Source organism: Chlamydotis macqueenii, chromosome 5 (assembly GCF_036417535.1).
Source record: "Chlamydotis macqueenii isolate bChlMac1 chromosome 5, bChlMac1.mat, whole genome shotgun sequence".
NCBI lineage: Eukaryota > Metazoa > Chordata > Aves > Otidiformes > Otididae > Chlamydotis > Chlamydotis macqueenii.
In genome coordinates this window covers 39,144,448-39,162,614 of record NC_141560.1, presented here as the reverse complement: position 1 = coordinate 39,162,614, position 18,167 = coordinate 39,144,448, and the positions used below count along the sequence as shown (strand labels likewise).

Genomic DNA, 18,167 nt, shown 5'->3' with positions numbered 1-18,167 from the left:
AGTATTGGTTTGAAAGTACTTTCTAGATCAACATCATCAAATTGTAATTCAACATAATTCAGCTTGTCAAAGGCAGGTATTTATGAAATAAAAGCAAGTTGGCTCTATCTATTAGGACAGCGGGATGTGAAATGAGTTGGGGAACACACGTCAAGGATCCAACCTAGCACTTTAATTGCAAAGAGGGAGAAGCTGGGACATCTTTTTTCCTCTCCCAGTACAGTTCTCTTCAACCATCTTGATCCAGGAGACTTCTGCACAGAAGTAACCGCAGTGTAATTTGATACTGAGACTCTCTGCTCCTTCCCAAAGACAAACAACTGCCTCCCAGCAATCAATGATTTAGAGCTGTGGCAAATCTGCTCCAACATTTTACTGGAGAAAGCACATATGCACAACACTTCTCCAGTTGGACTAAAGAAACTAAAGATGAAGCACCTTCGGAGAAGGGGACAGAAATGGACAGAAGCATGTTACTCATAGAAAAGTCTCACGCAACAAGACCAACACCTAATGATTTTTGTAATAGATAGACATCAGTCTAGGATATTATAAAGAAACTGGCTGTAGACCAAAGGACCTGAAACATTATTCATTCCGCAGTATGACATTTCAAGCTGTTGTTATCTCAGAGACATAAAGGTACAACCTTGAGAACCATCCTAGATCATACAAGAGACTCCTGAACCTTCCTACAGCAGACATGACAAAAAAAAAAGTCAGTTTGAAGTTCGGAATATATTACTTCAGTAAAAATAAGTTAACTTATGAGACAACCAGCCATGAGTTAGCAAAACAGTTATGACTGGACTCCAGCAAACTGAAGTGAAAAGTCACCATTTTGGTACAGCTCAGTAGTGAGACATAAGCACGCTCTTACTGATGCTTGTTTACAGAGTCCTCTCTGATCTGCTATTATCTATTATGCTAAGGCAGAACCAGGTAAGGAAAGGGTTAAATGGAATTCAGCTTCAATAATTTCCACCAGCTTCAGTCAAAGTACTCCTTATATAAGCATTTTAAGAACACAACATGAAGTTAAGGACTAAACTGAAAAATTATCACTTAATGTTTAAGTTCAGCATACATTACAATGACAACTGAAGATAACAAAGAATGCCTTTCAGAAAAAGATGAAATTCCTTTCCTGTTTGAATAATTAATTCAGAAACACTGCATATGATTAAAGTATGTCCTATGAAGTAGAAATATAAGTCACTGCGAATAAGCTCTTATGCACAGAGCTGGGTAGTTAGCCAGGGTGGGAGATGGATGTGATTTTGTCTAAAACTGAACCAACAGATATCAGCATAAACAACAATACAACCCAAAATCACCACTCTACTCACAGCTGCTATATTCTGTGACAGCACACACAAACTAAGGGATTAACAAAAGCTAGTTACAAACAACAACAAAAAAAGTCTGTAGGAACAAGCAGGAAGTACAAATTTTTAGGATTAATCATCGTATGCGTAACAATCAACTACAACAGCATGCAGAATCCTTTAGGAGCTATTTTCAGTGTCCAAGTGGAGACCAGTGACAAGTGGCATTCCTCAGTAGTCTCTGTTGGGCCCTGCCCTGTTCAACATCTTCATCAGTGACATGGTCAGCGGGATCAAGTGCACCCTCAGCAAGTTCGCCGATGACACCAAGCTGTGTGGTACCGTTGACATGCTGGAGGGGAGGGATGCCATCCAGAGGGACCTTGACAGGCTGGAGAGGTGGGCCCATGCCAACTTCATGAAGCTCAACAAGGCCAAGTGCAAGGTCCTGCACCTGGGTCATGGCAATCCCAGGCACAAATACAGGCTGGGCGGAGAACGGATTGAGAGCAACCCTGAGGAGAGGGACCTGGGAGTGATGGTGGACGAGAAGCTCAACATGAGCCGACAATGTGCCCTTGCAGCCCAGAAGGCCAACCGCATCCTGGGCTGCATCAAGAGGAGCGTGGCCAGGATGTCGAGGGAGGTGATTCTCCCCCTCTACTCTGCCCGGGTGAGACCCCACCTGGAGTACTGCATCCAGTTCTAGAGCCCCCAACACAAGTTTGAGAGGGTTGGACCAGTTGGAGAGGGTCCAGAGGAGGGCCACGAAAATGATAAGAGGGCTGGAGCACCTCTCCTATGAGGACAGGCTGAGAGAGTTGGGGTTGTTCAGCCTGGAGAAGAGGAGGCTCCGGGGAGACCTGATAGCGGTCTTCCAGTACCTCAAGGGGGCCTACAGGAAAGATGGGGAGAGGCTGTTCAGTAGAGCCTGTTGTGACAGGACTAGCAGTAATGGCTTCAAAACAGAGGGAGGTAGATTTACATTAGATGTTAGGAAAAAATTTTTTACAATGAGGGTGGTAGAACACTGGAAGAGGTCACCCAGAGAGGTAGTGGATGCCCCATCCCTGGAAACATTCAAGGTCAGGCTGGATGAGGCTCTGAGCAACCTGATCTGGTTAAAGATGTCCCTGCTCCTTGCAGGGGGGTTGGACCAGATGACCTTTGAAGGTCCCTTCCAACTCAAACCATTCTACGATTCTGCTAGCATTGTGGCCATTCCTTTCTCCTATTAAGTTATACAATCAGTTTCTTACAGTTTGCTGACTTCACACCTTAGAGCAATGCTACGCTTTTTGCGTAGTTTGCAAGCAAAAATCCTGAAGTTACTACAAAAATTGAGAAGATTGACTAAATTATGTCCAGCTACCTGCAGAGATTGCTGCAGAAGAGGCATTCAGACGGTACAAAAAAACTTTAAAAGAGTATTTCTAATTATTAATAACTGTCCTATCTAAAAATTACTAACTACAGCTGTATTACATTAGTGTGTCAGAGACTAACCAAAAGTCTGAAGAGGTAAGTCCACATGAATTCTTAAGTTTAAAACCTGACTTAAGGTGACTGACTGAAGAAACCTGATATTCAGACAAGAACTTCTACAGAGAATTTTGAATGAGCAATTTTTATTTCAGGACAAAGTAGAGGAAGAGTTTTATTCCTTTCTTTTGAACACCTTCTATCCTTAATTTCCAACTAAAATAGCAGGAGAACTAGCCAGGAGGCTGCTTTCAAAACACAGAAGGAACACAGCATGTACTGCAAACGCTAGACTATAACAGTTTCAAGTATTAAAATAAGTTTTCTTTAAAGCTTGAATCGCTAATTGTAGAGTCAAAAAGACAAAACAACTCAAAGCTCAAAGACAGGTCTGCCAGACACAGAACACTGCAAGAAGAAATAGCAAAAGGCAGAGCAAGAGTTGTAGAGACTACTTTTTTATTTCTCTTGCTCATACCTCAGTAGATTGTATGTAAATCAAATATACAACAAATTAGGAAACAACATTCTCCAGCTGACAGTTTTATTTTGTATTTACATGTGAAATTCATGTAGTATCATGATTACAGCTTCTCCCATGCTGATGGAGGTTGGCAACAGCAGTGTCACCAGGTTAATCCTTTATGATACTTTGAACCATAGTAGCCATTGATACCAGAAAGAAATTATATTTACCTCCTCAGAAGTAAAACTAACTTAAGCATTTTAAGGTATCTATGTGGGTCCACTCACACTCAGAGATTATACTTGCACTGTTCCTTCTACCTTTTTATGTGCAATTACAAGCCTCTATTCCCATTATTTGTTTTCATGAAACCTCACAGAAGCATTACCAACACCATCTCCTTAAGTATGAAAGCAGCAACTGCACTAGAAGCTACAGAAAACTCACATTCCTATCTTTAAATTAAGACTAGCTTCTCTCAAAAATACTAACTAGAGAATTTCACCTTTATAAAGAGGATGAGGAAAAAAAAAAATAAACAAGGCATTTCTTAGGGAAAGTTCAGAGTCTGATCCTATTAATAAACTAAGAAGATAATGAGCGATTCACATAAACCTACAAACGACAGCACATAAATTTTTGTCAGATGCCTGAAAGCACCACTTCGCAATTGAACAACTTCAGAAAGAAAGAACAGCAGTTCTTAGAAGCTAAACAGAATCCTGAACATAACTTTTGAACAGAAACTAGACTATTGCTTAATCCTTCAAATATACTAACATCCATATCTAAAATGGTCCGGGTAGGTGGGGACACATGATAAAAACTCTAGTTCAGCTTTGCACACTATATTCTCTCTACATATTTATTTGGTATCACATGCTGCAGTCTAAGCTATCAAAACTAATATTCTGATTTTTTTAAAATCAGTGTTCCAATTTAACTTATTAAGAAGGTGACAGCTCAATCTTAAACACTCTACATCCCCTCTACTGGTTTGAATGTTATCCCAGAATTCTTGTAGGCTTCCAGGCAAAGATTAGTATATACTGTATATCCCACTTACCAAAAAGTAACTCCGTAATTTCTGCATTGACCTTGTTCCCAGTTCTAGTTAAGAGACCTGAAAGCGGGAACAAGGATCATATAAAAGTTAATGAAACTTTAGTTGGCAAGCAGGACACACAGCATCAAACTAACCTCTACTTCTGAGCTCACAAATGCTTGTAATGTAGTAACTTGTCCCATGTCAACTGCTCCTTAGAGAAAACAGAACTTCTGAAACATCCAGAAGTAACTCACAATAGTAGTAGAAAGAAGTCCCTTGCCCAGTCTTGGCTACTGTTTTGGAAGCAAAAGCTTAAAAAAGAAAAAAAATATCTAAGGACCACAGCTAAAACATGCGTTAGCAAGGTTGCATTGAAACAGAACAGACCACTAGTTTACTTTAATGAATTTTATTAAGTAGAATAAGCATTAACATACATTTTTCAAGCACTCTGCCAAAATAGCTCAATACAGTTTTAGTAATGTATATGGTTATCTAAATGGAGTCAATTAAAATCAGCAGGTTCAGTTACCAAACACAACATGGAAAAAGGGTCAGGATATAAAAGATTGATAAGTTACTGAATATGAACTTTCAAGGAATACAAGACACTGTTATTGTTAACAATACACTCCCTAAGCTGAGAGCAGATACAGAAGAGCTTAAGATCGGTCTCATAAGAAGCTACCCATATGCACAATAAAGTCCTTTTACTTCGAGGCTGAGCACTTTAAAAGAGTATCACTTCAACACTTCCTTTCTTTAAGCATCCTGATAAACAGACTTAAGATGCTTCTTTCAACTATTATTTCCTTACAGCATGTGTCTCCATGTAAAAGTTTCAGGTTGTTTGCTTTTTTTAGTAAAACACACACAACCTTTAAGAGTCAGAACAGCATATTAATTGCCTCACTTTGAAAACTATTCATGGCTACCAGTACTAGAAACTTACAGAAAAGAGAAAGGCCTTTAAAAGCCAACAAGTCATGGTTGATTAATTTAATGCAGTTTAACTCTTAAGATGACCTCAATTATCTGGAGTCAGGCAGAGGCTTTGATAATAGAGCTCACAACACATCCAGTCTAATCAGACTGGTTAGGCTGGCCTTGTTGATGAGTCATCTTTTGCTCTTCTTTCTCCAAATAGTCTGGTCAGAGGAGGAAGACCTCTCGGTTTTTTGATGCTGGCAACAGCAAACATCTGTGGAAAGGAATCACCTCCTATTGACAGTACTTCAGAATCATAATCTTCATTACTGAGCAATTCCAGAATTTCCAAATTCACAAGACAGTGTTCTCCTGAAGTAAGATCCAATGCTCGACTCCAGGCATAGTCTAAATCCTGTTTTTGCAAAACTAAGCAAATTGAAACCTAATCAGACATTCCTTTTAGCAATAAAGGACTTAACATGGAGTACGTGGTCTTCACGGCTAGATTCTTAAAACTAAGTCTCCTGCTGAAACAAGGTTACTTGTACCAGTTGTGTTCATTAAGTATTTAGTGACCTAATCAGCACACATTTTCCATGCTATTGTTTCAGTGCTTCCAGTATTTTCAATATTGTTCTGGAACTCCTTCTGGGGACAAACCAGGAAATTAACATGAAGCTATCATTTCAAACCTAATACATAAAATAAGTCAGCTTTTAAAGACCAGACTTAAACAGTCTTTCAGAACTACGGAGTTCTGCATCTACATTCCTCAGTGTTTATTTCAACCACCGTTCCAGCTACAGATCTGATGAAGACAAAACTGTTTATCATTTGAAGCAATACACAAACATCAGCAGACAGCTTACCTGGGCCCATTGCTGTCTTTCCTCTTGACTGAAACATTGCTTTGTTCTGTTTTTGCACCTCTGTCCATATGCTCACTGGCATTCCTCTCCACAATTTCTCCCTCATCCAGTGCCCTGTGCAAACGGTAATTCACCATCTTCAAAACGATAAAGAGAGCTGCTATCACCGGGCAGTAGACAGCTACTATCATCATGGAAGAAGGAAGGGCCTTTCAAAAGAGAGTAAAAGAGTTAATGAACACAAGGTCAAATGTCCATAAAAATACATAAAGCTATCTAGAGTTCAACAGTTTCCTTCATACAGAAAATGAAGGTGTAAACACAGATCCCTTATCATCAAACTTCACGTGGAGATTGTTAGAAGTCCAGCAAGACAGAAAAAAGGAACAACTGGACTACAAAGCACCACAGCAGCATGCTAAGACTTATCACTAGAGCTTGAAAATCAAATTCAACTCTTGTTCTCTTTTTCCAGGCTATTAAAATATAAGACCTAGACTAGGAAACCTAGAGCTAGCATGATTTTTTTCTGTCACACCAAATATTTTCGATTAGTTGTTATGAATAAAAAAACATGGAAAGATTTTAAACAACCTGAAAACTAAACCAAGCACAGAGTATGACCTTATTTCAGGGCTTGTACACAGGACCAACTAAATCCATTTGGGGAAAAAAAAAAAAAAAAACCAACAACAAAAAAAAAGAAAACAAAACAAAACACCACCCCCACAAAAAAAAAACTCCAAACAAAAAACCCTCACTTATGTGAGTTTGACAGCATGGTGGATGGGAGAAAAGTCTGCTCAGCTACTCAACACAAATGTTTTGACTTAGCTTGTCAGCTTCCAACAGCTACTCTTGCATGACAAGATACTGATCAGTCACAAAAGCCAAACTTTTCCCTACCTGCATACAAAATAAAGAAAAAAAAGGCTGTTCACATATGTGGCTCACACATTTGAGCAGTAGTCCACAATAACCTGCAAGACCAAATGCTGCAGAGATTATTTGTGCTAGACCATTATGTGCCCATGGAAAGGCTGCCAATGTAGATGTTCTAAAGAGGATTTTTCAGCTGTGCCAAAGGTGGCCAGAAGTCACGTAAAAACCTCAGTCCTGAATGTAACTTTTGAAATTCCACTCAGAATAAGACTTCTCACGAAACTGAGGCCCATAAAGCTTTTACAGATCAATCACTTCAGCAAGAGATATTGATAAAGTGCAGTCTAATAGCTATGTAAAATAAGCATTAAGAGTACTAGTTAAACTTCAGATTTCACTTCAAGGCTTTCACCCTTCTAATTCATCTTTTATTCACATCTATAATTTTGCCATTTCCCCAGGCAGTCACTAAGCAAAATGAGATATTAACTCTTAGTCATCCACAAACAGACTATTTCCTTACAAAAGCAATAAGAGTCTGTGTTCTCAAATATTTTGCTACACCATCCTCTGCTCCACTCGTATAGTTTGACATAAAGTTCTAACAGCCATAAATATATACACACACACAGAGACTTATGACAATCAAAATTAAACAGCATGTTACCCAGCACAAACATTAATTTAGTAGATGAAAAGAATAAGTGAATTGTCCTTTTAGACCTCATAGTCTAACGAGAATTACAGTTAAGTCATACACCTAGTTACCCTCCCTATACAGACCACTGCAAGAGAAGAGTCTTTATGGTGATCAAAGCCCCCATGCACATCTTGCAGAATCAGAAAGGCAAAATGACTGGAGAGTAAGACAGAGAGCCCCTCTATTCCACACATAAAGCTAGTTTTAGTCATTTAAAAGACATCCAATTACAATATTAATATTTCTAAATATTCAAGATCTTATTAGTCCTAGAAGAACTAGCAGTGCTCGTCACACAGTTTAAGCCATGAGCTTAGCAAAAACAGTTTGAAGAGATCTCCAAATACAAAATATTGCACTAATAATGGGGATAAAAGAATAAACATCTATAAATATTGATTTGACTGTTGACTTCAGAACAAAACCAATCCTTAATCTGGCTGCTCACTTTCTGACAGTAAGCAAAACCAAACAATCAAGGCAACATTTCTAAAGCCAAACAAGTATAAATAATTGAGCCAGGAATCTTTCAGGAGGCAGGTTACTTATTAGGATTCTTTTCTTAAAGAGATCAAGTTTAACCTGCCTTTTCCTCCAATACAACTTAAGTCAACACCTAAATAACATTTGAAGTATGACAGGCAAACTAAGCTGAGGTATGCTAAATTGTATTTTGCATGCTGAGCTGGACAGGACCCTAATGGATAGGGAGATTAACTTACCAAGCACCAGGCTGGGAGCAGAGAGAGGAAACAAAGCTATTTAAAAACAGCATCAGTAAGCAATCAGGAGCCACAATTACACTAATGGTACCCATACACCTCCCGAGGCAATGCTGCGAGGGTTTCCTCAAGAGATGCAGTGCTTCCACTGCCAGGAACTTGGGAGGCAGCTAGCTCCCTGCAGGCAAGGGCAAACCCGTTAACTTTGGAGAAAAGTACGAGCTTCCTGCACCTGTTAAGCAGTCTGCTACAAAAATCACAAACACAAAGTCAGCTATCCTCTCCTTTACAAGTTCCTAGTGCTCAGAAGCCAATACCAGAAGAGTCAGTTTAAGACTACATGACAAAAGTTTATCCAGTTTATCTTGTGGAATGCAAAATCTACATATCCTGTTCTGCAAAGGAAAGCTTTAAGAACAAGTGAGGAAAAAAAAGCAAAATACCTCATGTAACTAGCCATAAACCAAAAAAAGAATTAAAGGGTGCTTTCCTACCCTTACATCCTGTTTCCACAGGACTACAAAAAGTTAAAAATAAGGTAAGTTAACTCACTGCTTTTCATTATTCATACTCAGCTGTAGTTACTCCTCTCTGGATAGGGCATATACTCTGGGAAAAGAAAAATTTTAGCACATCCAGCATACTCTGCTGTCTGATCACACTTTGCATTGAGTCTCATGCTGTGGTACAGCATGAGTACGCATGGTACCAGCAACTCGCCTCTATTTCAGCCTCAAGAGGACAAGTTACTGCAACCCAATCCAAACCACTGGTGCCTCCTCTATTTTTCTTTGCCAAATTTAGACACATTCAGCTTCCATTTGAGGTTGTCATGGTTTAGCCTAACTGGCAGCTAAGCACTACGTAGCCACTTGCTCACCCTTCCCAGAAGGACAGGGGAAGGGGAATATAATGAAAAGCTTGTGGGTCGAGATAAGGACAGAGAGAGATCATTCACCAATTACAGCCATGGGCAAAACACTGGGGAAAATTAATTAACAATCAAATTGAGCAGGATAATAAGAAACAAAACCCAATCTTAAAACACCTTCCCCCCAGCTCCTCCTGTCTTCCTGGACTCAACTTCACTCCCAATTTTCTCTACCTCCTTCCCCGCAGCAGCACAGAGGGACAGAGAATGGGGGTTGCCGTCAGTTCATCACACATTGTCTCTGCTACTCCCTTCCTCCTCACACTCTTCCTCTGCTCCAGTGTGGGTTCCCTCCCACGCGAGACAGTCCTCTACAAACTTCTCCAACGCAAGTCCTTCCCACAGACTGCAGTTCTTCACCAACTGCTCCAGCATGAGTCACTTCCATGGGGCGCAGTCCTTCAGGAACAGACTGCTCCAGTATTGGTCCCCCACAGGGTCACATGTCCCATCAGCAAGCCTGCTCTGGCATGGGCTCCTCTCTCCATGGGGCCACAAGTCCTGCCAGCAGCCTGCTCCAGCACAGGCTTCCCATGGGTCACAGCCTCCTTTGGGCATCCACCTGCTCCAGCATGGGGTCCTCCACGGGCTACAGGTGGATCTCAGCTCCTCCATTAACCCCCATGGGCTACAGGGGGACAACCTGCCTCACGATGCTCTGCATCACAGGCTGCAGGGGAAGCTCTGCTCCAGTGCCTGGAGCACCTCCTCCCCCTCCTTCTCTACTGACCTTGGTGTCTGCAGAGTTGTTTCTCTCACATATTCTCACTCCTCTCTCCAACTGTAGTTGCACTGGTTTTTCTTCTCCCTCCTTAACTACGTTATCCCAGAGACGCTACCACGGTTCCTGACAGGCTCAGCCTTGGCCAATGCTCAGTCTTGGAACTGGCTAGCTTTAGCTCTATCAGGCGCAGGGGAAGCCTCTAGCAGCTTCTCACAGATCCACCCCTGTAGCCTGCCTCCCCCCCTGCCCCCCGTTACAAAAACCTTGCCAGGCAAATCAAATACAGTGGTCTTCCCTCCACAAGCCAAGGAAAGTTAAAGTGAGATTAGTATTTTAAACTATGCTTGACACTTTACTACATTTCAGGAGAGACAAGTCTCTTGCCAGCATAACTGAGCATCCTATACAATACTGTCTTCAAGACAGGAATACAAATCTAAGTCCCACAGATTTGCAGCTAGATCTCATTTCAGTTCTTTTCACAAGTTCTAATGCATTTTTATTGGGCACAATAGACTAAAAGCCTCAGGTTAGAGCTTGTTAGCAGACACCAGCTGGCTACAAGTCTGTAGCTGCAACAGCATTTCAGAGAACTGCACATCTCTAGTCACTTCCATTAGCACCAAAAGAAAACATATACTGAATAGCAGTAGTCACAACTGAAGCTCTTGTAGGAGAGAAGAGCTAGACATGACCATACAAAAACTGCCTGCTTTAATTACATTCTGTTGAAAACTTCAGTCATCTAGTGGTTAAACAAATGCAATCATCAGATAAACTCCTAGATGAAAGTATTTCCCTAAATCTTAAAGGGAAGTTAAGTAGTACTCTGAAAGACGGAGGAGGCGGCAAAGGACACTGATTTTCTACCACCTTTCCCTCAGGAATTACTTTCCTAGTTTAAACCTTTCAAGACAACTTATGAAAACCATACTATACACACGGACAAAGGTAAGATGCCGTAATGCAGTTATGAGGAGTGGGACTGCCCGTTCTGGAAGCTGCTGGCTGTGAGGTCAGCTCAGTGGTATCACAGCACACCCTTTGTGAAAGAGTGCGTAGAAAAAGCTTTAGGTACTCCTAGACTCCAGTGGTCAACCTAGAAGAGAAAAGAAACCTCAGACCACTAGTTACAGGACTAAAATATTCTTATTTGAACTACAAAGGTCACTGTATCTTGATTCAACATTTCAAACACATAAGTGTCAGGCACCAGAGGGAATTTCATTGATCACAGGCTGCGCTTCATACTTATGAAGAAACAAAGAGCATATGGACCTTACCTAACCACATATAGCTTTAGCTAGACACCACAAATGTAACGAAGTTTACAGATTATTTTCAAAATTAGATGTGTCACCTGTTGAGAACATTTATAGGAAACACTAAGTCTCCCAACCCAAATCAGATTACAAGTCCTTATGTAAAAGTGATATTAATCAAACATTTGTTAAGCAGTGAGAGTTGCCTTGTAAAATGCTCTCAAGTTCAAGCATTTTAAGGCCTGTATTTTATGGAAACATTCATACTGGAGAAGGGGAAAGATCAAGGAACAGCAGATGTTGTTTTGTCACCATTTTTTGTTTATGAACAGCCAGAGCCCTTAAGAACTGCTGTTATCAGGAAGTCTGTCCAGTTACAAGTTATCTAGTTTTTGACTGAAACCTCAAGATGTACAAATGGAATCAGAGTAGCCAAAAAATTAAGTGTGGCTTAGAGCAATGTGGGATATCAGGAATTCTCATCATACATCCAACTTTAAGTATTTAAAGTCTTAGTTTAACAAGCAGGACCTATTTCAGAAAGTTCACTGCAAAAAGACATTTATATGACCTACTTCTATAACTATGTACACAAGTCAGGAAATCAAGTGCCTATTAAGTGAACTGTTGTCTAAATGAGCTTGATTTTGACAGACAAGTTCTGTAGGTACATACAAGCCCATCACCCCAAGCAAGGTGCAGTCCTGGCTTCTCTTCAGTCACTGGCAAAGCTCCCGGAGTGCTGGAGCCAAGACTTCACCCCCTCCTGTGCACGTGGTGGGGCTGAAACAGCATTCCTACTAGGGGAAGCGCTTTGGCAGCCTCCTCTCTTCCCCTCCCCCTTGCAACACTGATGCGTAACATCGGCATCTGCAATTAGGGTATTTTTTCCCAACTCTACCACTATATTTTACAACCTAGTTGTACTGTTTCCTCATTGTAGCATATTTTCTTCTCACAACTTGAGTTTCAGATTAGAGTAAAAACAGAGATCAGCTCTTATGACAGTTATGCAGATCAACAAGTACAGTTGAGCCTGTTACCAAATACAAATATCCAAACAGGATAGATTTAACTAGTCTAGAAAGCAGTGGTTTTGTATGCATGCTGCCAAGCCACAAATCCAAGAGTACGGACGCAAGCAGCTTCACTCAAGCAGACATTTCTCTTCCTCTACACCCCAGTTCCTTCATGATCTACACTTTTATTTTTGCCACACTTCCAGCAAGGACAGGTTAAGTATATAAATACCTATGAGAAAAATAAAAATATCCAGATCAGTAATACAGATAGACCTATGCATACATCTGTGTCTTCTTCACACAGGGTACAGATCTCAGACTTCCCCGTGCTTAAGCTCAGAAGGCAGATGAGGGACCAAGGAAGAAAGGCTAGCTGAATTCTACTGCTAATTTCTTCAGTTGGTCTGCACCACATGTTAAACCTATCAGCCCTAACAGACTGGCATATAGGTACAAAGAAACACAGATTTATGTTATTACTTGCTAACCACAGACATTACCAGACTCCATTCTGAAAATACAGGATCAATAGAAGGAATGCACAGACGAAAGACTAGCAACGTTGGGTGCAATAAACCAAGTCTTTAAGCAGTAAGTGCATCTAAATCACCATAATTAAAAGAGATTAAGTGTGCCATTCCTGTTTAAGGTTAAATAACATTTTTAAAAAGTGATTAAATAATATTTTTAAAAAGTGATACTGTAAACTGCATTCAGCCTTGAGAATCAGCTACAAGTGAAGCTCTTAGAAGATACTTGTGCCTTTGTTGCTACAAAGCAACTTAGGACTAACTACAGTTATTGCTGTCCCAATCAAAGCAACACAGTGATCCTGGAATTCCTCATGTGAGGAAGTTTTATATGTAATGTAAAACCTGTCAGCATTCTAAGTCTTTCTATATACCTTGTTTTTTAAACACGCAGGGTTGTCTGCCAGCAACAAGTCATTTGAAGCTAGCTTAGAAAATCCCTCCTACACACCAGTGAGCCATGCTCAGAATTCAGATTACAATTACCTAAGACTTTTTAAGCAAGTTCTGCTTATTTATGTGTGTCCTACAGCACTGCAACATTTACTGCTTTTTATTCTGAAAAAGAGCTTAAGATGCTAAAGAGCTAAGATGACCATCACAGTTCTGCGTGTTTAGTTTATGTCTAGACAACACTTAAACTGCAGAGGGTGGAAAAAGGGAAAACAGCCAAATATGATTCAATCTGCTTTAACTTGTGACTAATCTCCCTACTTATTCTCAGGGAAGTTGGCACTTGTTGTTGCATCTTTAATTTGTCCAGAGCTATGAAGCAAGAGAATTTCTCTGACCTCAACAAAACCCAAAGCAGCTTGCTTTTGCCAGTCTTTTCCCCTTGCAAAGGAAAAGAAAAAGAGTTTAAGCAACACTGAAGTTTACCCCATAGTATGGGCAACTGAAGCTTAACCGCTGCTTTAGAAGTGGCAGAAGACTCAAATGCTGATCCAGACTTATTAGCTGTCAAAAGACCTATGTAGAATATAGATCAGCCCCTCTTCAGAAGTCTTCTGTGCATACAGAGTATAGCTCACCACATCTTTTTGAATAGCTTTCTCAGCAAGGAAGTACTAGACTACTCACTCTGTCAGAGCAGAAGAACAACTTAAATGTAGCTTTTTTTTTTTTTTTGAGACCCAAAGGTCTCTCCTCTTCCCATATTCAGTGGAACTCCAAATCTATGTAGATTCACTGGTTTTGTAAATAGGATTTGCTTAGTTGAAAGTTTTATCTACCTGTTGTCACACTAACTTTGGTTTTAAAAGTAGTTTGTCTCAGCCTGCGGTTTCCTTGCCCGCAGTCTGAAGTTTTCAAACAAAAAGCCTAGGAGCTACCTTTTCCAAAACAACATAATATGAATCAAAAACTAACCATACAGGGCTGCAAACTCCTCTTCCACGTTAGCTATTTCTTAGTATGAAGTGTCTCATACTGCAGTCTTACAAATTGCTTTTTAACAAAGCAAATGCCTGACCCCAAAGCTCTCAATATCTGCAGCTGCACTGACATAAAGTTCTTACTTCAAGATTTCATTCACTAACTCTCACTTTTTCACAATGCAGTTTCTACTTTAAGTTGTCATAGCATCTAGATCTAGCAGACTTGCAAATTACGTTCTAACTCATATGCTCATAACTGGTCATATCACACCTAGCATGATTCATGCTTTTGTACTAAGAAATCTAAAGTGAAATACTAGTATTTCATAAACTACACAGTTTAGGAAGAAAAGCACTGGCCAACAGGAAACAGTCCCCTTCTCTCATAAGAGGATCATACCTCTCATATATTTGTTTCCAAGTCCAAATGTCAATAAAGTTTCTAGGTTTAAAGGTTAGTATTTCAGCAGCTTTGATTGATGTGTCAGGTAAAAAGATATACTCAACAGAAATTCTCCCAAACCAACTATATCAAGGCTGGACACAAGCAGAAAAGCCAAAGTAACTTCTTGTTAACGACACCCAGTCCAGACACATTGTCAGCCAGCACACAGTCCACTATACTATGGCCAAATAACTTTCTAGGTAATGGACCCTGAAACACATCCCTCCCCCAGGCTCAACAATCAGAAGAGAAAGTGATAGAGCTGCCAGCCAGAAATACTGGCTACATCTGACAGCTTCCACAGAAACCGTGCTTTTTCCTGGACTACCAGTCGATCTGCCGTGGAAGCCAGTAGAGCTTTGCCCCGTTTTGAAGGGAAGGAAACAGAAAAACGAAAGCCAAGCGGCAGTGACTAAAGCCCTGCCGCGCCCGATGCGCCCCGCCAGCGCCCACCCACCCACATCTTCCCGGTAACAGGCCCGTGCTTCCCAAACGCCGCAGCCTTCGGCGCATTCCGGGTCGCCTGCACCGCTCACGGCGGCGGGCAGGCGGGCCCCTCGGCGCCCCTTCCCGGGGCGGCCCGGCACCGGCAGCGCCCGGGCGGCGCCGCGGGCAGGGGGCGCGCGTGCGACGGCCCCGGCCCCGCGGCCCTTCCCGCCCGCCCTCCCCCCGCCTCCCCGCCGCCGCCGAGGCGGGCGGCCCCCCACAAGGCCCGCCCGCCCCGAGGCCCAGGCCCGCACCGTTCCCTCGGCCGCGGCGGCCTGCGCTCACCATGTAGAGGGTGAAGGGGAAGCCGAGCAAGAAGAGCCACAGGTAGAGGTGCAGCGCGTTGACCCCAGCGCCCTGGTGCGGGTCCTGGTACCAGCCGCCGCTCAGCGCCGCCCACACGCCCTGGCGCAGGATCTGCAGCACCTGGGAGCCCATGGCGGCCCCGCTCCGCCGAGCCGGCCCCGCTCTATCCGCCCTGCGAGCCCGGGCAGAGTCGCGCGCCGCCCGCGCTCCGCGACAGCCCGCACGGCCGCAACCGCCGCCGCCGCCTCCCCAGCAACGCCGCCGCCATCTTATGTCCGGGCCCCGGGCCGGCCGCCCGCCCCCGCGCCGCCGACAGACCGGCAGCCCTTGCGGCAGGGGACGCCCGCCCCGCGCTCTGCCGCCGGGGGAGGGACAACGCTGCGGGGGCGCCCGCTACTGCGCCTGCGCGCGGCCTCCCCGCCTCCGCCAGCGCCCCCTGGCGGCGCGGAGGAGGACGGGGCGGCGTGGCCCGGCTGTGGGGTGGGAGGACGGGTTGCCGCCCGTGGGCCTCATCCCCATCCGGGGCCCTGACCCCACCGACGCGGCGGCAGCAGGCCAGGGTCCGCCCAGGGATGGGGGAACATGTTCCCTGGTCACCGAGGCGGGCTCATGCCGTAGCAGGGTACTCCTAGAAAATGGAGAGAGACAACCCTGGCAAAGGGCTTTTCCTTCCCCTCTCTCAGGGCCTTACTTGTGGCAAGGCCTGCTGTCCTCCTCTTGTTGCAGGGCTGGGGGACATCATCACATCACACGCTTTGATTCTTTAAAATAAAAGCAAGATAACAACCTTGCCGTTTTTGGAGTCCTTCCATTTACTGTTAATGCATGATTTTAGCAAAAACCTTGCATTCCCATTGCAGGGTTTGTTTTGTTGTTGCTTTCAACACATGCAAAGCCAGAATTGCTTGGGTTTATTAGAAAGCAGAAGGCTGTGGGTACATCACAAGTCTCTCAGAGATTTAAGTCTCAACTTCCACATTCACTTATTTTTACGGAAGGTCACTAGTTCTCATTGAGTCCTGGCTTTTCAAGCTTTCCCCTTAGACAAGCACATCCCAGAAGTCATGCATCTGATAGAAAGGGGCAGATTGGGGAAGCAGTTCTAAGAGTGCTGTCAAGCAAGGGAAAGGAGAGGTCTCTTCCTTCAAATCCTATTATGAGTAACACTGAGGGTCCCTCATTAAATTACCTGACTCCTCAGTCGTATTTTGGGAAAAAAGTAGCTTTGAGGGCATGCTATGATACTGTCACTGTGGTGGCAGAAGGGTCCCAAGTAGGTTCTGTCCCAAAACCAAGTTACTGTCCCACTCCAGTAGATACAAGACAAGGGAACAGTCTCTGCTGCGGAGGAATTGCAGGAACGAAATAATCCAAGCACTCAGTCGTGACTCATGATGAGCATGCATTTGGGCTGGTGTTTTCAAGAGCCTGCGTTAATGCCACAGTCTCCACAGTGTTTTTCTCCCTGACAGTTAGCGAACCAATGGCAGCATTTGGCTATTCTTGGAAAACCAGAAGACAGAAGTGACTGACTCAAAGCAGATGTAGATGATCTATTTTTTGTTTCCCCAGTGGGAAAGCAGGGAGAAGGGATGGACACAAAACTCGATCCATGATTGTTGTCTCCCACCAGTATAAACAAATAAACCATTTTTAACTTTACTGTTTCAGATAATGCTTTTTCAAATACAACACTGCTAGCAATATTTTGCAAAGGAATTTTTTCACTCTGTCAAACAGGCTTGAGATGAGAAAGGAAAAAAGAATGCGGGGGGGTGGCAGGGATAAGAGGAAAAAACACAACAGAGAAAACCTACAAAGGATTATCATGGATAGGGAGGGGGAATTCCCTTTATCCCTTTGGGATAAGCCAAGCATGACAAGCCTCACCAGTGACAGTAGTCTCAGAAAAAATAAAACTATGAAGATTTGCCAAAATACCATTAAAAACTAAAATTACAAACTAAAATTACAAATACAGTTGTTAAAAGATGAAGATTTTTAGGATGTGTTATCCATAAATATATTATGATACTGTAACAATAAGGATTACGAAGTGTTAGTTCTTCCAGCAGCTGTTTTATGAATGTTATATAAAAGCTGTTCACCTTCTCCACAAAAAGGAGGCAAGAGGGATAACATTCATTAGTAATGCATCTGAAGGCTGCAGTAAATGTTTAAAAACATTTATGCTTCATGTTTAGTAGCTATTGACGAAATCTGGTCAGATTAGCCTTAGCCTCATAGTAATGATTCACATTAAGCTGTGTGAGAGGCTGAATGCTGTGGAAGCTTATGCTTGCTTCCCTAGCCCTGCTCCTAGAAGTCATTGGACCAGCCATAAAGTGATAGAAGTGAGGGGGTTTAAAGCAAAAAAAAAAAAAAAAAATAAAACCCCAAAAAAAACCCACCACACACACCAGAGGAAACAAAGCGTGAATGTTATAGGCTCAACCCTGATCCAAAACAGCATAACCTAGTTTAGCACGGATAGCCTGTCCAAGAACAGGAATGGGATGATCTAGTCTGCATCCAGTAAAATAAGTGAGAGAATATCACGTCCTTGAGAGGACAATTAAATTTCATTGTTTAGCTATTTAAATGCAGTCAGGCTGAAGGACAGAAGATGGGGAAATAATATTATTGGCATCCATCCAT

The 18,167-nt window shown here is 42.6% G+C and overlaps 1 protein-coding gene across 10 annotated transcripts in view; it reads right to left on the bottom strand.

Moving 5' to 3' along the window:
• PCNX1 (pecanex 1) overlaps positions 1-16,286 on the bottom strand; it is a 91,984-nt gene extending 75,698 nt beyond the window's left edge. For 7 of the 10 annotated variants that reach the window (XM_086748860.1, XM_086748862.1, XM_086748865.1 and 4 more), the window contains exons 1-2: positions 15,489-16,286; positions 6,124-6,332 (exon numbers count right to left, since the gene is read on the bottom strand). In XM_086748860.1, coding sequence (XP_086604986.1) covers positions 6,124-6,332; positions 15,489-15,641 — 362 coding nt within the window. In that variant the 5' untranslated portion in view covers positions 15,642-16,286. Of the gene's footprint in view, positions 1-4,342; positions 4,400-6,123; positions 6,333-9,532; positions 10,314-11,025; positions 11,182-15,488 lie in introns of those variants that run through there. The other 3 variants (XM_086748863.1, XM_086748864.1, XM_086748869.1) reach the window with 3 other exon arrangements.
• Positions 16,287-18,167: the final 1,881 nt, after the last annotated feature.